The sequence below is a fragment of the Gobius niger genome, assembly GCF_951799975.1.
Source record: "Gobius niger genome assembly, chromosome: 16".
Classification (NCBI taxonomy): Eukaryota; Metazoa; Chordata; class Actinopteri; order Gobiiformes; family Gobiidae; genus Gobius; species Gobius niger.
This window is the reverse complement of record NC_136867.1, coordinates 23075205-23101320: the sequence shown is the minus strand read 5'-3', so window position 1 is coordinate 23101320 and position 26116 is coordinate 23075205. Positions and strand designations below refer to the sequence as shown.

The 26116-nt window shown below is 41.6% G+C and overlaps 1 protein-coding gene across 2 annotated transcripts in view; it reads left to right on the top strand.

Moving 5' to 3' along the window:
• Positions 1-272: 272 nt before the first annotated feature.
• The window catches only part of pals1a (protein associated with LIN7 1, MAGUK p55 family member a), a 40387-nt gene continuing 14543 nt past the window's right edge, over positions 273-26116 (top strand). The window contains exons 1-4 of one of the 2 annotated variants that reach the window (XM_079573470.1): positions 273-427; positions 21664-21945; positions 22959-23133; positions 24461-24561. In XM_079573470.1, coding sequence (XP_079429596.1) covers positions 21787-21945; positions 22959-23133; positions 24461-24561 — 435 coding nt within the window. In that variant the 5' untranslated portion in view covers positions 273-427; positions 21664-21786. Of the gene's footprint in view, positions 428-8102; positions 8725-21663; positions 21946-22958; positions 23134-24460; positions 24562-26116 lie in introns of those variants that run through there. The other variant, XM_079573471.1, reaches the window with a different exon arrangement.

The following is a 26116-nucleotide window of genomic DNA, read 5'->3' as shown; positions in this document are numbered from 1 at the left end:
GAAAAAGTATTTTGGGGGTAAATTTTGTCCCTCAGCACCCCCTAACTAAAATATCTTCCCACGGCTCTGTGGCTAAATCTCGATTAAAATCAAATTACGTTTTCGTCAAAGTACTAAGACTAAAGCTAAATCTAAATATGTCGTAAAAATTAACACTGATAAAATTATTTGTTACTTTATTCGTTTATTTGTTGGAAAAAATGTTTAACGGTCGTAAATCTGCTGGTGACCCGGATGTGCGGTGCTCCAGTCGGTCCGTTCATTACCTCCGTTGACAGTCCGACTCCGAGCTACAAGTGTCTGCCCCACTCGCACCGAAACTGGGCACAAACGAGGACTTTCCCGACTCTTCCCTCTCGTGGATTAACCCCGACGTCCTCCATTTACCCGTGAATCTAAAGGAAAACCCGGACAGCTCTGGCGAAAAGTGAGTACTTTGAACATCTGCGGGCTGAACTGAAGTGGCTTTGTTATCAACAGGTGCTGCCGGAGGGAGCTAACGAGCTAGTTAGCCGCTAATCTACTAGCCTGATAACGCCTTGCTAAAAATGAAAAACGATCTGTGAAAAAAGTTCTTCAAAACTACAAGCTGTAGCATCAAAAAATAAAAATGTTTAGAGTTTGTTTTGGCTTGTGTGCTTTTCAAAATCGCTGAGTTGCACATTTTAATGCTGATCTGCTGCATTTATAGTGAAACTGGCTAACCAAAACACTTCCTTCAAACACTGTCAACCCGCCCTGTCAGAAAAACAGGCAATAAACTACGGTGTCGTGGTGTTGAAAAGCATTTAAAGCCAAAGGAAAATGGGGGAATTCTAGTTTTATTCAAGCATCTTGTCTGTGTTGTATGACTGCCTGCACGAAAAGGCGATGGTTTGGACTGGATTAAACGCTTATCTTATGTAAACAAATCAACAAACATTGGCTTTTCCAGTAGTGAGTTTGTAAAGAGACTTCAAACTTATCTTTTACTTGTATTGTACTCAGCGAAGACACACCTAATCTAGTTGAAATGGCCATAATATGTCTCTCTCACCTAAAAATTGGATTGTTTGTAAGAGCTTGACACTTGAGAAACATCAAAATCCACTGCCATAAATCCTCCTGTTTTTACGATCCTTCTTATTTACATGGCAGTTGCTTAATACCTTTGGCATTTCAAGCGAGAGTGCTCCAAACTCACCAACTAGTTCTACCAGCTGCCTGTGAGTGAAAAAAAAGAAATCCCCACAAACACAAAGTAACCTTGTGTGTTCTCTCTATCAGGAGAATGGCATGTATGCATGTGGCGTCCCTGATAAGACCGCTGCCCTATATGGCACTGCAGGGTTTTTTACCTCTCTTCTTTTGACATACTTTTTGTATTAAGGGAACAATTGCAGCTATTTCCCCTGTTGTAATCTGTCGTTGAGCTGACTGGTGTTTAACCCTCGCGTTTGTGTCTACTTCTGCTTCTTTCTGAGGCTGATAAAGCTGCGGTGTGTTTGTCATGATGTGGGCACAGTATCTGGTGTGGTTCTGTCATGACGAGCAAGAAAAGACGCTGAAACGGGCTGCTTTTATCTTTTAAAGATTGGAGGTTATGCACTATTGGAAAAGATTCTGGGTAGCTTGCTGAAACTAGAGCTGGTATTGAGGGAATAATTAAAGTTAAAGGAACAAGCCACCGTTTTTACATACAGAGATATGTTCTTGCCTGAGCTTAGACGAGTTGATGCATACCTGTCTGGTCTTTGTGCGTGCCCTCCCCTCAGTCATGCAAAACAACCAAAGATGTTGCTAGCATTTGGCCTCTCCCAAAGTATTCCTATAGCTCCAAACGGGGGTGAAGCTGGAAGCTACCACGCTCCTCCACAGGCACGCACAAAGACCAGACAGGTACGCATCAACTCGTCTAAGCTCAGGTAAGAACATATCTCAGTATGGAAAAACGGTGGCCTGTTCCTTTAAGGTTAAGGTATACTTTATTAACCTCTTACCCTCCGCCTCAACCGCGCACATTTTCTCCAGTTTGGCATCACCCAAACCTAAAAGCTTCTTTCAAAAAAAGCATCGAAATAGCAACGAAAACGGGGATGAAAACGTACACAAATGTGACCAAAAGGTGACGAAGACGCAACAAAAAAAGCAATGACGAAGCAACAAAGGTCACAAAACAGTGACAGAAACGCAACAAAAAGTTAAAAAGAAAGCGACAAAGAAGCAACAAAAACATGCCAGAAAATCAACAATAATACAACATGAAAGTGACTAAGGAGCGACAAAAATCAGACAAAAACATGAAACCACATCAAAGAAGGAACAAAAACATGACAAAAAACATTAAAGCAGTACTAAGTAACTCTTCCCCCTAGAGGCCATAAGCGCAACTGCAGGTGTAGTAGCAAGTTACGATATTTTAACTACTGTGCATCCAATTATACAATGGAAATATTTTTTTTCACTCAAACTTTGCTGTAAATACTGTTTAAAGTGACGTTAGCCCGCAGTTAGCTTTGCCCGTTAGCCCGTTAGCTTCCTCTTCGTGATTTCATTAGTGTGTATTGCTTTCTCCGGACCGGTGGCAGTCAAGTTGTAAACATGGTTTTCTGGTCAGAGACACCAGGGGGAGATGAAAGACCCTCCAATCATCCCATAAACACTTGTATTACCCCCACAAGGACTACGAAAAGGATTTATTAAGGTATACACGTTACTTAGTACTGCTTTAAGTTACAATCGCTTTTGTAGGTCGCTTTCAAATGACTGTTGATGACACTGTTGCGCTCCAGTCCAGAAGCTTTTAGATTTGGGTATTTCTAGAGATAATGCACTCGGTTAAGGTGGAGGGTAAGAGGTTAATCCCCGTAGGGAAATTCATTCTCTGCATTTGACCCATCCTCAAAGCCGCTGGGGCGACCTGTAGGAGCAGTGAGCTGCCAGCGTGGGCCGGCGCTCGGGGACCCATCTCCATGATGTGGAGCCAGGCTGGTGGTCAGAAACCTATTGTACATGTTTTTAATGGTAGGGGAAACCAGAGTACCCGGAGGAAACCTACGCAGACACGGGGAGAACATGCAAACTCCACACAGAAAGACCCCGTCCCTGGTGGGAATCGAACCCGGACCTTCTAGCTGTGAAGCACGAGCGCAAGCGCTAACCACCGTGCCTAAACTACTAATGCTTTATAACTAAAATCATCCAAGTATTGTGTGTGTGATGTTTAGGGCCGCCCCCTTTTGTTCATTTAGTCGACTTATTGGTCGATGCCGCTGTGGTCGACCAAGATTTTCATTGGTCGACTAAATGCACGCACTTATGCAACAATTAAGAGGCTCTTTATTTACATTACACCAGAGGCCTGTGGCAGGTCTATTTTTTGTACCATGGGCTAATATTTCATTATATATATACAGAGATATCAAGGTTCTACAGACAGAGTGGCGTTTGAATTGTTTCTGTGATTTGATAAAACTTCGAGGAGAGAAATGAGGACGGGAGAACAACAGAAGCATCTCCTGCGTGCGCATACGCAGCTGAGATCTGCGGCTGTGTCTTGGCGAGATGTTTCCTTCTATAGGCCAGACTTCTATTGTTGTTTTAAACCTCAAATAGCCTTGTTCTGCAGTGAAATAGCCGATACGCGAGTCTGACGCCTGTCCTCTGGCAGAAAACGAAAGCAGAACGTCAGGCGCAGCAGCTCATGTCTCTCCGCTTCATTCTGGCCTTTTCCGAAATAAATAAGACGAGGAGCTCCGCGTAGCTTGAACCGATTCATCACTTCACCGTGCAGCGCAAAAGTTGAAGAAATGGCTTGTGTTTACATTACGGCGAAAAAGAGACTGGGAAACGTCTGACCCAGAGAACATTTGACAACAGGGACGATGATGAAAGAAGACAACTGCTTTATTTGGATTATATGGATTTCACTTAAATGCACCGTTGACGTTGCTTCTATGTAGCTCCCAAAGTTTTATGTCTTATGAGTGCAGTTTAGAAAAGTTGTAGTTGTAGTCATGCCACGCCCCGCCCCCTTTTAGTCGACTAATCGCTGGTCAGAGCAAGTTTTTGGTCGACCAAGAAAAGGGACAGCCTTACTGATGTTCTTGTTATTCTGAAGAAACGCCTAAGGCAATGTGGTAGGATTTTGAGCTTAATAATACAATTTTAATCGAATTATGAGCTTGACGATGGCCAGTCTCAATAATCTGCTTTTTAAATTGTGGTCTACAGTTGTGGATCTTTACCTTTCTCCATTTGAGACATGGATTACATGGAACCTGAGTCTGAAATGGTTGTTAAGTAATCAGTAAATAGTTTAGTGGAGATTGCGTAAAGAACAGGTTTGTGGCTCGTATCATAAAGTACATTTAGTTGCTTTCTGAAAAGTCCCTAGAACGAACAGTGTGTGTATCTTTTGGAGGAATGTGTTGGAGGGAGTTGTAACACAAGTGAGTGAAACGAGCGAGCCCTTTTTTCGAAGCCGGTGGTCTCTTTGGATAACCAGTGAGATGAGGAGAAACCACCAAACTATAATTATAGCAGTTTTAGGTTGAAATAAAAGGGTTTTGTGAAGGTAATTTGATCTCATCGCAGAAAAAATGACCTGTTTGTACTGTAGTTAAGATTACTCTCGTATCATTTAGATTATGATGACGCGTTGCTGTCTGATAAAACCTGTTAAGAGTCTGTTGAAGTGTACAGAGAGGCTACGTTCAAACTGAAGCCAAATCCAAATGTTTTTGCCCGTGTGAGACCTGTCCTGCATCTGACCTTTTCATGACCGTGTGAACAACAAAGAGCAGAATTTCTCAAGTGCGACTCAGGCCACTTTCATGTGCGCCTAAATCCGATAAGTATACAATTCTGCGCTAAAGTAGACTGAGTGGGAAGGAAAACAGCAGCCCACCCAGTTCTTCTCATTATTCAAAAGGGTGAATAAAGCCGATAACAGTGGAGTCGCCTTAATATCTCATCTCTGGACTTCCCCGGATACACTGTTCTCTGCACATGTCGCTGCCACTGCCCCACGAAAGGTCACAGCAAGAAAGCCTCTTCTCAAGACGGTTAGATCTGTTAGCTTTGCACAAATACTTTACACACAAGAGGATCATGGAAAAAAGTTGAGGGGAAAAAGAAACAAAAAAAGAGAGAAAAAAATGTGACGAAAAAATGTGGCAAAAAAGAGAAAAAAAATGACCAAAAAAGAGACAAATGTGGCGGAAAATGTGACGAAAAAGAGACAAAATGTGATGAAAAAGGGACACAAAATGTGATGAAAAAGAGACAAAAATTTGATGAAAAAGAGACAAAAATGTGACGAAAAAGAGACAAAAATGTGACAAAAAAGAGACAAATGTGACAAAAATGTGCCGCAAAATGTGCCGAAAGAGACAAAAATGTGACAAAAAAGAGACAAATGTGACAAAAAAGAGACAAAAATGTGACAAAAGAGACAAAAATGTGACGAAAAAGAGACAAAAATGTGACGAAAAAGAGACAAAAATGTGACGAAAAAGAGACAAAAATGTGATGAAAAGAGACAAAAATGTGACGAAAAAGAGACAAAAATGTGACGAAAAAGAGACAAAAATGTGACGAAAAAGAGACAAAAATGTGACGAAAAAGAGACAAAAATGTGACGAAAAAGAGACAAAATGTGATGAAAAAGGGACACAAAATGTGATGAAAAAGAGACAAAAATTTGATGAAAAAGAGACAAAAATGTGACGAAAAAGAGACAAAAATGTGACAAAAAAGAGACAAATGTGACAAAAATGTGCCGCAAAATGTGCCGAAAGAGACAAAAATGTGACAAAAAAGAGACAAATGTGACAAAAAAGAGACAAAAATGTGACAAAAGAGACAAAAATGTGACGAAAAAGAGACAAAAATGTGACGAAAAAGAGACAAAAATGTGACGAAAAAGAGACAAAAATGTGATGAAAAGAGACAAAAATGTGATGAAAAGAGACAAAAATGTGACGAAAAAGAGACAAAAATGTGACGAAAAAGAGACAAAAATGTGACGAAAAAGAGACAAAAATGTGACGAAAAAGAGACAAAAATGTGACGAAAAAGAGACAAAAATGTGACGAAAAAGAGACAAATGTGACAAAAAAGAGACAAATGTGACAAAAAAGAGACAAAAATGTGACAAAAGAGACAAAAATGTGACAAAAGAGACAAAAATGTGACGAAAAAGAGACAAAAATGTGACGAAAAAGAGACAAAAATGTGACGAAAAAGAGACAAAAATGTGACGAAAAAGAGACAAATGTGACGAAAAAGAGACAAAAATTGACGAAAAAGAGACAAAAATGTGACGGAAAAGAGAAAAAATGTGACGAAAAAGAGAAAAAATGTGACGAAAAAGAGAAAAAAAATCTGACAAAAAGAGACAAAAATTTGATGAAAAAGAGACAAAAATTTGATGAAATTGAGAAAAAAAATGTGACGAAAAAGTGAAAAAAAACCTGATGAAAGAGACAAAAATGTGGCAAAAAAGAGACAAAAAATGTATGAAAAAGAGACAAAAATGTGACGAAAAAGAAACAAAAATTTGATGAAAAAGAGACAAAAATGTGACAAAAAAAGAGACAAAAATGTGATGAGAAAGAGACAAAAATGTGATGAGAAAGAGACAAAAATGTGACAAAAAAGAGACAAAAATGTGGTGAAATTGAGAAAAAAAATGTGACGAAAAAGGGAAAAAAACGACTTAATTATTGATCATCATTGACTACAATTGCGATGTTCTCACCTGTGCTATGGGCGTCACTAAACCTGCTTCTTTATCTTTGACGCTTTTTGGTTCTCGAGCTGCGTCTGACTGTGCTCTGATGAAAGAGCGTCCTGTGTGCGGCGTGTGTCACCACGCTGACCTTTACTGTCGGCTAATGGCAGGTATGAGGTCATCTCTATGGCAACGGGGTCATCGGTGACTTTTACCATAAAATGCACTCACAGAGAGAGGGGAAAAGGGGGGAGAATGTGGAGAAGAATAGAGGGTAAGAGAGGAGAGAGAGAGATTGGTGCTTTGGACCCAGGCCAGACAAACACAGACCGGCCCTGTTCTCCTGCTGCGCTCCGTCTGACTCACTCTACGCCGTGCCCTAATTCAGGATCATTTAAACTGAGCTGTGGACTGACGGGGAGTGAGGTGGTAATATGTAACTGCTGAATGATTATACGGTGAGGTTTACGCTCTTTAATGATGGAGCTCATGACGCAGAACCAGGTAAAGCCTATAGTCACCGCTGTAAGTTTGATTGGTCTTCTCATCTCTGGAGAATCATTTTTGGATTGACCTTGCATCACATGAACGATCGCATTTTGAGGGACTATTTTCTAGCAGATCCCTCCGCCTCTGTGTAGCTTATACAGCCACGAAGCTGACGCTGCTCAAATATAAGGTTTTTTAAATGCAAAATGGTTAAAGTTATTCTATCGACACAGACATTTATATGGTTAGTCTGGCGTTATAAGGGATTTGCCTCAGGTGCACTGTGGAGCGGGTCAGACTGTTTTTAATGCAGGCTAGCTGATACCGTAGAAATGTGCTAGCCTTGCACTAGCCTAGCAGCACATAACTCTTCAAATATAAGAACTGCATGAATTACAAAAAACAAATATCTCCAGAAATCAGCAACACTCTGTATAACTAGGAAATTAGCCCCTATGTCAAAAATCCTGAAATATCCCTTTAACATACAGAGGCTGAAGAATAAACTATGCAGCATTCGGAGTCAGGATTGGAACCACCGCTGACCTTTGGCTCTTCTGGTGTATTTTTTTTTTTTGGTTTCAAAGCAGAGGGTGATAGTCCAGTGCGGAGGTGGGCACACGGGGCCACATGCAGCTCATTCCGTGTTTGTTCTGGCTCGCTAAGCATTTATGCCTTACACACATCAGTTCTGAGATCAACAACCATTAGCCTCAATACCGTAGTTATGAAAGAGACCACCAAGATCTGTGTTTAAAGCCTTAAGTAAACTACAAAAATTCAGCCGTTATTACATTAGTCTATATATTTGTTTGACAATCGCAATTGGCCCCTCTGTAAAAACATGATATGGCTATGGCTGGACATTTGGGTTCTTTCTTGGCTCTGAATATTGCTGAATATCTCTCCCTGCTCTTCTCTCCCTTATGCCCTGATTATGTGATAAAGCCTGGTCTGCCACCACTGACTTCTTTAGAAATGGGAAATCCCCTTTATGTCTGTTTTTTATTACTTTTGGCCCTAAAAGCCTCCTTCATCAGAGAGAGCTTCCCGCCCATCACCTGTGCGCAATAACTCAACGTGCTTCACCGAAACAGAGCCAGTGCCTGCAACCCTCCGAGCGCCAAACTGCAAAACAAACTACCCAATGTTTTGAATTTGTTCCTGTAAATACAAGTCCACCATTTAAATGATTCCCGTACAGGTGCTAATCTCCCGTATCCAGAAACTGCGGTTTGTTTCTGTGATGTCCTGCGTTGGTCTGGTACTGAGTGGTACAGCTCGTGTGTGTGTGAAGAGGCGATAAGAGGCCGCTGTCTGCTCTCATTCAGCTTTCAGGGAACACGCTGCACAGGCGGGCGTTACTCAGCGCTGACACACGGCTCCAACGGACGCACTATTTCTTGTTTTATTTGTCTGCGTCCGTCGTCCTCTTCCTGCGCGTCGCTGGAACATCTCAGTTTGACGCAGATGAGGATTGTGTCAGACGGCAAAGCTTTCTGGGATTTGTAGGCAGCCAGGTAATAATACAACGTTGAGGATTTTAGAATGGTTCTATCGCGTAAAGGATGTTCATAGATTAATATTAGCTAAGAGAATATTTAAAAGTGTGTCCAAATGTTTTTATGTGAATGATGGCTCAGGTATTTAAGGGTGTATTCAGACCAGAAAAGTCCTTTGGTCCGCTTGTTTGTTCCGGATCAGAAGCGGACTTTTTTTTTCATTTGTTGCAGTTCGAATTCAGAACCGCTTTTTGCAAGTGAACTATATTTTGTGAACACATACTCGTGTGTGACGATCGAGGCTCCCATTGGACAACAATGACCACAACAAAGGAAATAAAAATGTATATTTTAAGCTTACTACGATAGTAAAAGAAACGTTAGAGGCTAAACCTCAGTTTCACCGGAGTAGCTGGAGGAAGAGGTGTTTTGTGCGGATGAAGGGTCGTCTGCTGAGCTGTTTGTTTCTATTATGACCACGGGACAAACTGTTGGTCTTGTTCCTCAACTCTTTAATGCGTCTCGTACCCGCGGCTGTTCAGGAGACGGTCGAAGCCCCTCTCCTTCATTTTGTCGTTAAGCGTTTGTCGTTTTTGTATGTCTTTTCTAGCAGTTGGGTTAGTGCACATCTGCCCAAATATCCAGGAAGCTCAGTGTCTCCTCGTTGCTCCAGGTCGTCCACGGCTCATTGTTTGTAGCATCCATCCAGTGTTAGCGTTAGCAGCAGCGACGGGCTAGCTTTTCCCACAGTGCCTTGCTACGGTGGCTTTTCAAGTCACACCTGAAGCGAACCGCACCGGAGTCTGTTTAGAAGTGGACCGAGACCACCTGCAAAAGTGGGTCTCGGTCCCGTTCTTTGATCCGCACCAGGATTTGTATGTTGTATTCACACCTGCATTAAAAAAAAAGTGGACGTTTAAAGTGGACCAAACAGTGCAGGTCTGAATACACCCTTGCATTCATTCGCTCTAATATTTGGTTCCCAAAATCCCCAGCACTTCCCAAACATTCTCAATGGGATTCAGATCTGGACTCTGTGGCGGCCGATCCATGTGTGAAAATGATCTCGTGCTCCTAACACTCTTTCACAATGCGAGTGTGGTGAATCCTGGCATGGTCAACTTGGAATATGCCTGTGCCATCAGGGAAGAAGAAATCCATTGATGGAATAACCTGGTCTTTTAGAAAGTTAAGATCGTCATAGTGTTGCTGAACGTAGACCTGACCAACTGCAGCAACCTCACATCAGAAGGGTTTGTTAAATCCAGGTGGCATTGTTTTTCAGGGTTAGGCAGAGTCATAATGGAATGCACCAGGGCCCACTACAATGAAGCCATAGTCCAACTCGTCCCGTCTTACCCAGAGAGACAAACCCAGACATGTCTGCCTCTGGATAAGTGGTACTACGAAGCGGGTTATTACTAAAGCCTCTGTGGAGCTGTGATCAGAACAGGTGGAGTCAGTGCAAACGGCCAGTAACACCATGGAGACAGTTCTGAATATCAAAATACATCTTTAAACTCATGGCGAGCACATGAAGCAAACTCAACTGTATCGACTCTGATTTATAAGGCGCTGGCTAAAGAGGGGCCAAGAGAGAGAAAAAGTTCAGTTTGTGAGAATACGTATTATATGACACAGGCAATGCTCACTTCTGGACTGCACTGCTTCACCAGAGTCACTATCAAATCTGGTTTATGTACATCCATGAGCAGAATGAGCCCCACACTTTGGGTTTCCAGATCCTACGACTCGTTTCTCCCTCAATGCTCACTTCCACAATCCAAACACCTGTCCCGAAATAAAGTTATAGTTAATGCTAATGATGGCCTCCAGTTGGTAAAGCTCAGCGAGTGAACTCTGGAGGTTCTTCGCTTTCAAATGAGGTTCTGCATTGTGTTTTTGCCCTTCAGCTGTGCCTGTTTTGAGACAATCCATGATTTGATTTAATGCCTCTGACGGAGAACAATGGCTACATTGGCCTCTCTCTTCAGCCCTTATTGTGCCGCCGCATTCCTGCTCCAAGTTTCCTTTGTTTTTTTGTTTTTTTCATTCTTTCTCCACAAATTGACATTCCTCTCTCAAGTAATAATCCGAGCAGGAGGAGCCGCGTCAGTCCCAGTGACGTCAGAAACTGTCATTGACAAGAAGCAGAACCGTCGTAGAAGAGGTACTCATGGGATGAACAAAGGTCATGTTTGTAGGATCCTCTTTTTCCCACCTGTTATTTCAGTGGCGGTTTTCGGGGGAGATTAAGATTGATTGTTGCTGCCTATTAATAAATAAAGCATTGTTGTTTTTTATACTTGGATTCTGTGGTTTGAGTGACCGTGACTATGTTTATCAAAGGGCCAAACTTTGCACTTGTAGGCCGAGATGAGCTCACAGTTTGAACACAGTAGCCAGATTTGTGTTGCGTGGCCTTGAACCCTCTCTCAGCGGGGCGCTCATTCATGCGCAGTCGACAGAGGAGGGTTGTGAGCTTGTGTCATGGTTCCTCTGTTGTGAGGCGATGATGATGGTGATAATCCCTGTGAGAGTTTCTTGGATTATGCTTTTTTACTTCTGGAAGAGTTGTCGAATGTTGTTAGATAAATACTATGGGCAAAATCTGTCTCTCTTGTCAGTAGCTGGTAACGTCCGTAGATTCACCCTGGACAGACACTCAAGACCTGCAAAGTAACATCCTCCAAAAACACTGCGTGGCTTTGTTATGGTTTCCCCTACTGATGACCAGGCTGCTGTGAATGATAGATCCAGTGCACTGCGCATTGTCAGAAGCGCAGACAAAGGGTAAGATCCAATCTTGGTCGTAATCCGGCCTTAAAAGCTTAGTTTCCAAACAAAGTACAAGCGTAATGTCCAGGAACATTTTTATGTACTTGTAATCATAGTTCAAGAAGATTACAGTTAAACACAGCCCCAGAGACGCACGTTTATGTGATATATCCAGCAAATGTGGCAGCGATGTCTGTTTAGCTACAGCAGGATTTACTAAAGATCTGCTTCACTCCTCAGACTTAATAAACGCATCAAAGAGGAAACAGAAAACCCTTCTCTGTGATGTTTACAGTTTATCACGTAAACTGAGTCTGAGTCAGTGTTTAAGCTGCCCAAGATGCTACCGGTTAGCTTTTAGCTTCAACATGATAAACACGTGTGTGGCTCACATCTTTGAACACTGAGGAAATACTGCAGTATGTTGTATCCAAGGCTAGATGTTTAGAGTGTGGTTCAGGGCTTTCTCTTGGAGTGGTCAGAGCTGAGCTGTTGAAGCTAAATGCTAACCGGTAGCATGCTAACGTCTTGAGCAGCTTAAACATTGACTCACTGGTTTCTTCACATATACGTCGTGTGCTCTCTGGGGCCGCGTTTTTACTGTTATCTTCTTGAGCAATGATCATGTAAATAAAAAGAGAAATTGTTGCATGTTGTAGTACTGCATAATTCTTCTTCGGTATTCAAAATGGCCGCCATAACAACAAAAATCTGACTGAGAAGCATGTAATAAACACATGCTTTTCTGTGAACAATAACTCCAGTATTTTACATTTTGAAATCTCCATTGGCCCATTGTTATTATTATGGAATTCGCCTGGAATGCCAGAAATCTTAGCGGTTTTGGCGACACAATCTCAAGCTCTAATGAGCGGCGTTTATGGCGAGGGCAGAGATCCAACAGAAGTAAACGGGAGTCGAGCTGAGGTCTGAACTTCTGCAGTTTTTTCTGTTTGACCTCCTCACAGAGATGCCCTCGGTCACTGTCGGGATGGAGCTCTGAGCAGGTCATTGTCCTGCTGCTTTCCACATGATTGGTGTGTTTTAATGAGCAGTTCTCATAATGTGTCCGGGCCAGAGCTACTGTAGTACTTCTGTTTGTGTACATACCATGGCAGGGCAGTATGACAAAATAACATTCTCTCATATCGATCTATTCCAACTTCGACTAAACCTTTACTGTATTAAATGTAGACGGTATAGAGCTTTGAACCTCATCTACAAAAACTCAATGCTCTCCTTTTTCTCTTGTACTAAAACTGGACCGAAATGTGCATTGTTCTCATCATACTTCGGGTTTGTGCAGTTGCGGTTCATGAAAGGTTGAACGTGGGTCCTGAAACTGCAGCAGTTGAAAACCACCGCTCATTTAAGTGTATTACCTCCGTTTTAAGCGATTACTTGAAGATAATCTTGTTGCGTATAGAGCCAGAGCAGGCACTGACCAACAGCTCAGCGTAAGTGAGTTAGGCTCTTGTTATCGTAATGTCATTTGCTCATCGTAGACATAACCTTGTTACCTGGAGCCACTCTGCTTCGTAATTGCACTACACTAAACATAAATATTCCTACACGCCACAGGACCGCGCTCTGGGGGGTTTCTCTGAGACATGTTCCAAATCTATGAGCTGAAAAGAAAAGTCAAAATATCTTCAGAATCTGCTGCGTGGAGTTTTGGGACTGCACATTTTCTCCAAAGTTCCAGAAATCTTATCTGTTGACTTAAGTAGAAACATCTGTGAGGGTCCTGGGAATGTGCGCACTGTCTCATGGAAAAAACACGTTAAAGCTCGGGCTGAAAGGCTCATCACAATACGAGCAATCGCCGTTGCTGTTTACCGTGATTTTTGCCGGATGTTTTGGTGAACGGTCGTCAGTCGCTTGCAAAGATTGTTTTTGCCTGTCTTAGAACTACTTTTATTTATTTGATACACCAAATTGCTACCACAGCCCCTGGACGTGAGGTAAGGAAGTCGAAACTGTAATTTAAATGATCAGTTTAGTGAATGTGTTCAAAAATCACAAATGCTATGATAGTTATTTAGATAAAGTAATGACAGCTGCAGATAATGCAAAGTTTCCTCTACGTATATAGACTTATTATATGAAGTTGTACATGAAGTAGTTTTGAGTAGAGGTCAACTAGCAGATGTTTGGGTATTTGACAATATTATTGCATTGGAAAGAGCTAGCCTTAAAGGAATAGGCCACCGTTTTGCATACTGAGATATGTTCTTACCTGAGCTTGGACAAGTTGATACGTACCTGTCTGGTACACAAAGCACTTCGACTTTACTGCATGGACGTCAAAGTGCTCCAAAGGTATTATTACGCCTTACAATATAGTTCCCCTTTTTATCCACTTAGAAAATCTTTAAATTTTTTGTGAATATACTTGGATTGTGTAAACGCTCACGTAGCCGTATTTAAATAGGGAAAGCGTGGAAAAGCTTGGTCGCTTCTAACATCAATTGGGTCTATAGAGGACGGAGGCTAAATGCTAACGACAAGTTCGGTGTTTTTGCGTGACTGAGCGCACACGTAAAGACCAGACAGGTACGCATCAACTCGTCTAAGCTCAGATAAGAACATGTCCCAGTATGGAAAAACGATGGCCTGTTCCTATAAAATGAGCCTAACGTAGCTTCATAGGCCTCAGGGGAGCTGAGAAACATCGCAGTTTGTGTTTTATATATTTTATGTTGCAGACTTTTGCTTATAATTTCAGAACCATAAGAGATAGAGACTTACAGTTTTTTTTTTAACCTCTTAGCCCCCACCCGAACTGAACACATTTTCTCCAGTTTGGATTTAAAAGTTACTTGATAAAAGTGTCAAAATAGCGACGAAAACGTGAAGAAAACAAGGATGAAAACGTAACAAAAAAGTGGCAAAAAGGTGACCAAAGAAAGCCACTAAAGAGCAACAGATAAGTGACAAAAAAAAACAGATAAAAGTGCAGCAAAAAAGTCACAAAAACTCAACAAAAATATGATGGAAAGTGCACCAAAAAATTGATTGATTGGTTTAGTTTTGTAGGTCTTAGTTTTCATATTACTAGGTGTTGCACTGGCCTATAGGCTGTAAACTCCAGTCGAGAAGCTTCTAGATTTAGGTAAATCCAAAAATGTGCTCGGTTCAGGTGGGGGTTAAGAGGTTAAACAAGCTTCCTTTTGAAGTACCTACTAAACGGGAATGTCCTGAATAAATCAGCCATATGCCAATAAAGCGCCCCCTGCTGTCTCAGTTCAACACTGACTTATTTTACAGTTTAGAAGCTTCATACACAGCATTATAGACTTTTCTTTTTTATCGGCCGAAAACATACTGTATCTGCATCATCCTTAAAAACCCATACATCTATTTTCAAGATCATGATTTCCTTCATTTACTCACAATGGACCCTATGCTGCATTGAAATAGTTTCATACCCTTTCATTCTTGTATTGGCGCTTCATGTTTCTGCCGTCTCTTAAACGTTAAACCTCCTGGCTATGTTTAAAGTGCACTCTCTGTCCTAATTCTTGATCTTTACATTCAAGAATTAATGCTATACGTGGCCTTGTTCCGATGACTTGCCTTTAGTTGTTCTCGTCTTATTTTTCCCTCCTCTGCGGTTTCTTTCTGCGTGTTTTCTCTCTCTGCGGTGGCCGGTCTATTTCGGGAGCGGACTGACATCTATTGGACTAATGCGCTGTGGTGGGGCTTATTTGCTTGAGGCTTCTGAATCAGACTCGTAATGGGGTGGTTCATATCCCTCGCGCTGTAGTAGTTTCTCACAGTGTAATGTTCTCGCAGCACGGAGTAGAGCCACTTTAATCCTCCTGGTGCACTTATTTCCACTCACTGAAGCTTTGGCCCGTCTTCACAAGCTCTTCTCACGATTGGAGCGGCTTTGTCTCGGTTAAAATGTAGAGCTTAATATGTTTTTGTGTGAAAATGTAACACTGATGTGATCAACGCACCTCGCACTTAACGTTGTTTTGTTGTTTGGCAAATAACTGGGCTCACTAAAAATGAACATCTCAATATTTTTGGGGACTTTCTCGTTAACAATGAAGTGATATTTTTTGCGAGTCGTCAGAAATGTGCAAAAATGTCCTGCAAACATCTAAATTTACATCGCTTTGTCGCCCCTATTGTGTGTGTTTTTGAACCATTATTTTTCCCAGATTTCCCCCCATTTTTAAATATTTTTTTCAAAATTTTCCCAGAACTTTTTTATTTTATTGGATAATTTTTCCATATATTTCCCCCATTTCCCTCCACATTTTTTCCACATTTCTCAACATTGTGAATTTGCGTATCTTCCAAACAACAATTTCAATATTATCTTATTTTACATTGCACTAAATTGTTGGGTACGTGTGAAATTGAGTTCTTATGTTGGATAAAAATGACCAATAAAGCTTTCTCTATATATCTATTAGTGATGTGTGGGTCAACCCGTGGATTTGTTCGGGTCGGGTACCTCTAAATTACGGTAAACTTCGTGTGTGTGGGTGGGTCGGGTTACAAAGCGCACATTTTTTTTGTCCTTATATTGTTGGCTTGTATGCGACACATGACTCACCTTTATTTGGAAATGAACATGAAGCTTACCACCACAGAGTATGGAGTGAATGTACAATTGTCTCATGTAAAGCACTTTGTGACTATGTCTGTGAAAGGCGCTGTATAAATAAAGATCTTTCATTCTTATCCATAAAAGCCACTCAGTCGGCTGTGTTTAGTTGAATGTTCAGTTTTATGGGGTAAACGTGTCGTAGCGTGTTATGTTTAGATGTTACATGGCCTATCGCTTCTGTGTGACTTTGATCATCGCTACAAATGCGTCACAATAGCCGTGCCCAAGCAATGACTAATAATAATGACCCGCACACGTGATGAAAATACAGCATACTACTTAGCATCAGGTAAAGGCTGCTCCACTTTAGTCCAAACTCCGTTTAGTTTGACAGAAAGACGTGGTTGAAGTAAAGCCTCATCAGGAAATGAGGAGCAGAAACTATCATAAGTCCATAAGTGATTTCAAAGGTTCCTCAGTGGAGCAGCAGCAAAACAAAGCTAGTGCTACTGTAAGCTCGTGGTCACGTGACTCGCTCCCGTTTGAGTGACAGCAGCTGCAGCGTGATTCGTGCAGCAGTTTTTTAATGTGTGCAGGGTCGGGTCTGCAAACTGAGAGGCTTTTCTCCGGGTTGGGTGGGTCGGGTTTAAATTACACCGGGTCGGGTTGGTGTGGCTCATAAAAAGAAGCCGACCCGCGCCTCTCTAATATCTATCTATCTATCTTGTAGGTAGACCCAGGGGTATGGCCCCGGGGCCAAATGCAGCCTTCCGGCATAAAACGTTTGGCCCCCAAGAGGATTTTGAAGATTTATTCATGAATCAGAGGCCAAATATGTGATTAAGCACTCTAAAATGTGGAACATACTGTCAGGATTTGCAAATTTTCTGGCAAAACACCCCATTAGGTCATATATGATGTGCAAAACTTAAAAGTTCTTGACTTTGGGCTACAATTGAGAGACGGCATCTCTCACGAGTGCAGATTCCAGTATTTCAATCGCAGCAACTAAATTTCTTTGCCTTTAAAACTTGAGAGACAGACATTTGTGACTTTTATGAGAGGTTTGAAGCAAATCCATGCACGACAAGTCGGCCGAGAGTTGGGCGTTTGCAAAATATAACTACAGCCTTTACATTTTGTAGAGCTGTGTTTTTAGTTTGATTGTGATTCCTTTTACAGCCCTATTTTTGTTTTATATGTTATAAACCTGCTCAGGCTGCTCAGTCAGTTCAGTCCAGCGCTGAAGGTAAGCGTCGTCTGCAGTGATTTCCGGGGGATTGTTTTGTCCCCTGGAGGAAACATTTGTCCGGAAGTATGTGGCTCTGCTCCCTCTCTGCTCTGTATTAAATGTACTGTACGGTAATGAAACTTTATTAGAAATACCTTTGTCCGTTGGGCTAATATTTGTTGAATTACAACATGTGGTCATTCAAGCAGAGCGGCCGGATCGTCTCATTGAAAACTCCCATGTTACGCTCGAACCCTTTGTTTATATAAGAACAATGTTTCTCGGTTTGTCTGAAGGTATTGTATAGTTTCGAAAGTCTTTCTTGGAACCGTCACAATTTAAGGTTCCTGCACCGTCTATGCAAGTTAAACAAAAGTCTGGGCAAATTAGTTCTCATCGGAAAGGAGTGAACCTAAAATGCAAATGCGGGGTGTGAGGTGATTTGCTTCTGAACTTACTTGAATAATCACGAGCCTGAGCCTGTCATTTTGGCACGCTCAAATTTTTATGCTCAAAGATAAAACAGACTCGTTAAATGTATAAGAATGTATTGGCTAATTTAGCAGCAGTACAATCTTCAAGCAAAGGCACCGATCCCTTAGGTGCTGTGGGGGATTATTCAATATATCAAACCTATCAAACCTTTCCCTCTCTTCCCACATCCAAGCGTGGGTAAGTCCATGACATCATAGTGCTTGGTTTAGCTCAATCAGGAGAGTGCCCGACATATAAACAGGAGTTTGTGGGATCAAGTCTGTCACTCTTCTGTTTTTTTGTGGTTTGGTCGCCTGTGCTTCGAAGTGTTGCCCATGAAAATGATCTACATGGAAACTAGGGCTTTCATACTCACTACTGCCACCTCAGGTCATACGTGTAACTGCAGCTTTTATATTAAGCTCGTGCATGACGGCACTTCTGACCCGAAGTAACAACTTTTTGAGTGACAGTGCAGGATTGTAGAGGCAGTTGTGGTGAACAGGTCTGAGCTCATTCTACACATTAGGACATGGCTGGAACATGTGGGGGGACGAAAATATATAATTTTAGCATTTTTAAATCCCTGTATAGTCCCTTTCAAGGTACCAGGTGCTCTTCCGGGGATTGAAAAGTGTATTCACCTCTTAACCCCCACATGAACAGAGAAGATTTTATCTAGTTTGGCTTTACCCAAATCTAAAAGCTTCTGGAAAAAAGTGTCAAAATCGTGACAAAAATGAGAAGAAAACAAGGATGAAAATTCAACAAAAAAGTGGCGAAAAAATTCGGCAAAATGTAAAAAAAAAACAGTGGGGAAAATGCAATAAAATGATGACAAAAAACAGTGAAAAAGTGGCAAAAATGTGATGGAAAAATTTATGTAAAAGTCAAACACAACAAAAATCGCAATAAGCCCCAGAAAAAGCTACAAAAAAGGCGATGAAAAAGTGGCAAAAATCGGACAACAACAACGCAAAGAAAAAAAGATCCATTTAGATCAGTTTTGTAGGTCTTAGCTTTCAAATGTGGTGTTTAATGGCCTAGAGATTGTAAACTTTTAGATTTGGGTGAAGCTGAACTGGAGAAAATGCACTCAGTTAAGGCGGGGTGTACGAGGTTGACACAATATGTAACAAAGGAGTGCATAATGTCTCCAAACACAAGTATTGAAAGTATTGCGATACTTGAGAAAGTATTGATACTTGGTCTTGCGATCCAATCCGATATTTTGTCCCAGCCATAATTGAAACATTTTACATACACGCACCGAAAGTTATTGCGTTATATGCTACTTAAAGGAAGGCAAAACATCTTAATATCAAGTTAAAATGCATTTAAACAGTTTGTTTTAAGCATTTGAATGGTTTTCACAAAGTATATGCTGTTATACACTCAAAAATATACTAAAAACAGTAGCAATTTTCTTTTCATTACATCTTGAAATCATCCGGGGACCCCAACCAAGGCCTCGCGACCCCCAATTTGGGAACCACTGGGATATACCACAGGGAACCGTTGCATTAGGTGTCACTTTCGGCAGGAGTGCGGAGCAAAGTTTGTTGAAATGGCTCATTTTTGTTGGCCAGGTTTGTGTAGGTGCTTTGTACTGAAGGCATTTTGTGCTGGACATGGAGTTCGGCTTGACGAGGTGATGGCATTACGTTTTAGCTCTAAAAGTGAGGTTTTCAAGGTTAACACAGTTAAACATAAACAGAGATCATGTGGGTCGCCGTAATCACTTTTCCCTTCCCCCATATGAGGAATTTTGTTCCCAGGGCCTGGCATTCCTCCTCCCCCTGTGTGTGTCCTGACAGAGGTAGATAACTTATCAACCGGGCTAATGTTGTTTTTGTGCCACAGAGAGATAAGTCATCGGCCCATCGCCTTTATTTTTACTTTCTCTGCTCCACCTGCCTCTGTTTTAGGAAATGCCACAACAGCGTATAAATCTGCCACAAGTTACGCTTAAAGTATATCATCCATGGAAAAGGACCTTTTATTTGCTGTGTATTTGATTATAGAACATTTTTATTGACCGTGAGCTTATTGTTGTTTACATTACCCTCACCATTATTGCTCCCTTAAGTTGTAAAATGTGCTTATGAACTGATCCCTGTGAAGAACTGGGATGTTACGAGTTATAAATGAGTTTGGAGCATAATTTAAAGCACATTCTGAACTTGTCACTCCCTCTTTCATTGTTTGTCTGGTTCAGGGCCTTTAAGAAATATGTTTTAAGATGCTGTAAACATGGTAGATTACGGCCTTTAGCTTAAGTTTGTATTATAAACAATCAATACATTTACACTTTTGATTTGAAAACCTCCTCTTCTGTATATTATTAAAGCCCTGTGTCTGCTGTGGCGGTGAGTGGGGGTCTGCTGACAAAGCCGTTGCCATGGCGACGCGTGGAGGGTGTCGGGGGGAGCCGTGGTGACGTAGCCGTTGTTGTCTCTGAGTCCTCACAGAGGGCGGCAGAGCGAGTTGAAGAGTCCCGGTGCGAGTGCAGACTGTTGACCTGAAAAACTCTGAATAACACCGCGCTTTCCCTCACTGTCGGAAAAGCAGCCGATCACGACAACAGCAGAAAACCCTTTGTGAAGTTATTTACAGGAACAAAACAAAACCACTGAGTGTGTGTTAGAGAATAAACACAATTCAGCAAATTTGTGAGATTAATTTAAGGCACATTTTCACAAACCTCATACAAAACAGTTACATTTCAGTTGCATTGTGGTTCGAGCCATCGCAGAACAAGTTCAGTGAAGTCTTATTTATGAACCTGATGTGGTTCTAGTTTGGCCTGTTCTCTTCCAGATCTGTGTTTGATAAAATCTCAGTTGTCCTATGTGCGGGTAAAAAGAGCTGTTTTCAGCCTGGATTTGAACATTGTCAGAGCTGAGGCCTGTCTCACATCCTCATGAAGACTGTTCCAGATTGTAGCTGCATGAAACTGAAACACAGCCTCACCGAGTTTAGTCCCGACTCTGGGAACCGCCTGGAGGCCCCTCCCTGAAGTTCTCAGGGCCCGAGATGGTTCATACAGCTGTAACATGTCAGAGATGTTCTTTGGTGCTAAACCATGAGGAGACTTCTACACAAGCAGAGCTGTTATAAAGTCTATTCTCTGAGTGACAGGAGGCCAGTGCAGAGACCGGAGCACTGGACTAATATAGTTGTATTTCCTGGTTCTTGTCAGCACTGGAGTAGGAGCGTTCTGGATGTACTTTCAGTTCGTTTAGAGAGGCCAGTGAACAGGTCGTTACCTGCTGGTCACAAATACATGGATAAATCCCTCCAAGTCTAGTTTTGACACTGTACCTCTGTAGATTATTAGACTATCCTTTAAAAGTTTTAGGCTCACGTGAACCCATGATTTCATAGTTTCAAGTAATTTTACAATTAAACAAACATGAAGAAGATCTTTCTTTATATCGCGCCTTTCACAGACATGGTCACAAAGCGCTGTACATGGAAGAACGGTCACTTTTTTTTTTTTCTTCTATTGTCCCTTGTTGTTTTGTATACATTGATTGTACTATGAGAAATGAAAAGTTTTATCATTTTGAGTTGGGAGTAGGCGCTCATAAGCTTTTGCTTCAGCCTACTCCTTTTGAGCAAAATGTATGCTCAAATAAATAAATAGTAGTTTCCACAAACCGAGGCCTCAGTCACGTGATCTTGTTCCTGAAACACAAAGGTTTATTCACGAAACACGCCTCGCAGGCTGCTTCATTTCACCAATACTTGTGTGAACCGCTAATTCGAAATATTAAATATCTCAGGAACTCTGCTCCAGATAACACACCAACAATGCTTCAGTGGATCTGCTCTAAATGTAAAACACATTGGGTAAAGTAAGTCCTGTTTCATTAACACTTTGTTTCCGTGTCCTCGTCTGCAGGTGTGGATATCATGGCCTCGCGGCTGACTGAACTGCCCTGCCCCTAAGTCTCTTCACGCTTCACACACGCCGCTGGACTCCACGCAGACCGATCCAGCCTCCAGAGGAGAGCGGGGGCGCAGGATGACCACCTCCCACCTGAACGGCCACGTCTCTGGGGAGGGAGACGACGAGCTGAGGGCGGGACACAGGGAGATGGCTGTGGACTGTCCCTCGGAGCTGGGCAGCCGCACTCTGCCCGTGCGACGATCCGCCCAACTGGAGAGGATACGGCAGCACCAGGTACAGACCAGTCCTGAACTACGCACTCTTTTGAATCCGTGTTTTATATAGTGCCTGGAAATAGAGCTACAGCTATTTAATAAGAATGTGTCGAATCAGTGTGAAAATTGCTATACAAATAACCCTTAGCTTCCCCTGACTGAACCAAAGGGAACCAAAATTGTGACAGTTGTGACATTGGGCCTTATTCTCTTCACTCTCATGACTTTTAAGTGGACATAGCTTTATTTTTTGTTAACACAGACCTGGAGTTTTATTTCACTGCTTTAAACCTGTTCAAATTAGCTGTTTCTTCTTCTACGCTGTCAGCGCTTCGTTCTGTACTTCCTGGATACTACTGTGTCATTGTTCAAACCCAAAACTGTCCTCATTATTAAAACCCATAATCTATTGCAATCCAATACATTGTTTGTTCTGTTTAGCTGGTTTTAAAGGGGCTTGATGCAAGTTGGCCATTTTATACTCACTACTGCCACCTCAGGTCATACGTGTAACTGCACCTTCTATATTAAGCTTGTGCATGACGGCAATTCGGACCGGAAGAAACAACTTTTTGAGTGGATTTTAGAGGCAGTTGTGGTGAACAGGTCTGGGCTCATTCTACACATTAAGTTTATTTATACTTTATTAGGACATTGCTGGAACATGTAGGGGGAGAAAAATACATAATTTTAACATTTTTAAACTCTGTATAGTTCCTTTAAGGCCGTGCTGAAGCTGTAAACCATGGCATAAATCGAAACTGAAAGTTAGTGTCCTTCCTACAGCTGCCAACAGGAGGAGCCCCAGTCATCACCAGCTCTAGTGCCTAGTATTTCATTGCTACGAGCAGCAACATGACTTCAAATGACAAAATGTTAAAGTTTTAAAGTCTATTATTAAACCCCACATGCAGGATATGTCCACTTTACACACTGCAAGCAATAAGGATTTATTTAATTAAAAAAAAAATTCTTTCACTGGAGCCTTTACAAGTTGAATAAACTGATGTATTTGTTGTTTGTACTTTGCAGGAGGATGTTCGGCGGCGGCGTGAGGAGGAGGGACGGCAGCTGGACCTGAACGCGTCGCTCCGACTCCGAAAGCTTTCCCAAAATCCACAGATCGGAATCGACAACCCGACATTCCTGCAGGACTCCCTCACGCCATCGCCGCTGCCCCTCAGCCAGCAGAGCCACGCACTGCTGGGTACGAGGTCGACTTACAGTGAACGATATACAGGCGGTTCAGGAAGTTTTCAGACCTCCCATTTTAATTGATCATGAGGCAATCTGATATCAAAAGCATTGGTTGAAGTGCTTCACTGATTACACCACAAAAATGCTTTAAAAGACATTCACAGAGACAATTTTGTGGACTTTTGACTATAAGGTGCAGACACTTGTTAGCCTTTTTATATTTTAGCATTAGGGTGGACATGACATGAATATTGAGCCTAAAATTGAGACTATAAAACATTATTTGGGTGCCTCAGCTTTGATATTTTACGTTTTATAATTTGAGAATATGTAATAATTAAATGGTAATAATGAAATGCAGGGAAAGGAATGGTGAAAATCTTAGCTGGGGCTCCTCCTGCTGGCAGCTATAGGAGTAGTTTTCTTAAAAAATAACTTCACACTTAGAGCGCAGAACGGCTCAAATAAATTGTGTTGAATTATGCGTTTTAAAAATGTAGAGAGACAGATTTTGGGTTTGAACAATGACGCTATTCAGGAAGTACAGACCGAGGCGCCGACACCGTAGAAGAAGAAACCACTAAATTTAATGCAGTACTAAGTAACTTTTTTACCTTAATAAATCCTTTTCGTAGTCCCTCTGGGAATTGCACCGGGTCGGAGGCGCAATACACACTAATGGAATCACGACGAAGAAGCTAACAGGCTAACGGGCAAAGCTAATTGTGGGCTAGCGCCACTTTAACAGTATTTACAGCCAAGTTTGAGTGAAAAAAAAAGTCCAATATCCCTCTCTCCCTTTGTCTTTTCTGTCAGAGTAATATTTACTCTCACGGACAATTAATGAGTAAAAAAACGCAACATGCCGTAGGACTAAGTAGCAGGGTTTGAGCACTTTCTGAACCCGCTGTATTGTCTGGCTGAAAGAAATCGCCAAAACGTGTTATGAATCATGACCGAGTCGGTTCAAACACAAGTGCAGGTGTTTCTGTGATTTAACGCAGCTTTAAAACTGGGCGAGAGGTGAGACCTTTGAATATAAATGAGTTGCAGGATGTTTGGATGAAGGAGGAGAGGGAGGGAGGGGAGAGAGGAATGTGCCATCAGGGAGGGCATTCCTGAGGGCGGGAGACTCGCACACGAGGACCACTTCAGGAGACTTAATTAAAGCTGTTGTAGACGGGGCATCGACCAAAACAACAGATACAGACTCTGTAAGGCGACGGGACAGCTATAGTCACAAGTTAATAAGACATGGATTCAATAGTGGGAGGAAATAAAACTCAAATATTACTTATTGGTCAGATTTATAAAAGTTGTTTCTCGTTTCTGTGCAGAGTTGGAGGAGCTGCTGTTTTCTCTGAAGCAGGTCCGAGGCTGTCTGTCCGACCAGCAGAGCCAGAATGACATCGAGATGGTCCTTTCACTGTTGAACAAGGTAATGTCGGGTCAAGCTTTACTCCTAGAAAGCGTGTTAAAAAACAATCATAGACGAGGGAGGTGCTGGACGAAACTGCAAAAGGCAAGAGGTTAATTAATAACCCCTTAACCCCGCCTTAAAGGACCAGGCCACCGTTTTTACATACTGAGATATGTTCATACCTGAGCTTAGACAAGTTGATACGTACCTGTCTTAGTTAAAACGGTGGCCTGGTCCTTTAACCGAGCACATTTTCTCCAGGTTGGCATTACCCAAATGAAAAAGCATAAAAGTGGCAAAACAGTGACAAAGAAGTGGTGGAAAAGCAACAAAAACACCTGACCTAAAGAGTGATGAAAAAGCTACAACAAAGTGAAAAAAACGTGATGAAAACACAACAAAAAAAACCTTCCTAAATGTGACAAAAACGCGGCTAAAGAGCGTCAAAAGAGTGATGAAAAAGCAACAAGAGTGCCACGAAAGAGCAACAAAAAAGTGATAAAAATGTAATGAAAAGTGACCAAAACATGACAAAAAACTACAAAAACACAGACAGAAATGCATCAAAAAAGCAGAGACAATGCGCCAGAAAGTTTTGTAGGTCTTAGCTTTCAAATAAGGCGTTACACTGGCCTATAGGGGGTACACTTTTAGATTTGTGTACACAAAAATCAGAGTGAAAACACACTTGATTGAGGCGGGGGTTAAGGGCTTAAAACAAGAAGTTGCTACATTTGATGCCACACCAGTGAAAAATAACTAGTTTTGTGTTGATGTTTTGACCACAGAACTCTATAGTAGAATTTCTTTTTATTTGATGCATGTTTAAGTAATTCTGTGTTGAAAAAGAAATATGAATTTCCTTTTTTAATGTGCTCTGTAGCCAGTAGAGGGCGACACATTATCCCAGTGCTCTACACGACAGTAACAGCTGAAAGGTCCCCAAAAGTTGAGCATTATTTATTCAAAGTTGTATATTATCAACAACAGCAATATTTTAACTCAATGCTGTATTTCTCAAATGTTCCAGCCCTTGATGAATTTGATAAATGTAATTCAAGTCATTGTTTTGTTCTATTTCTCTGTGGCCCGTTTTGCACCGACATTACGTCAACATGGAACAATTGGGGTAAAAGTTATCTCACGTTTCCTCGAAAGATATCAGCAGATGTTTATTTTTCTTTTCTCTACAAAGGCTGATTCAACAGTCCTAGTGTTTGATTTGGCTCGTGTTTGAGCGTTTATTGGCACAAGGCAGACACAATATTAAGAGCTAATACTTCAGTGAATCCCAATGGGCTTTTCTGGCAAAGATGGTGTGGACGGATTCAGCCATTAGGAAAAAGGAGGCCTGAGGTCATTGGAAGTTTTGCCATATTTTAATCACAAGTTAATATGGATTAGGGCCAAAAGTGAAGATTGTTAGTTAGATGCAAATCAATCTATGCTGCTCATGGACATATAACACAGATGTATGGCAACAAAAACATCCTGATTCTCTTTTAAACGTTGCTGTACCACAAACGATATTATAAATGGGTCCCTATCCATAAGCTTTACGCTTCTGGGAATT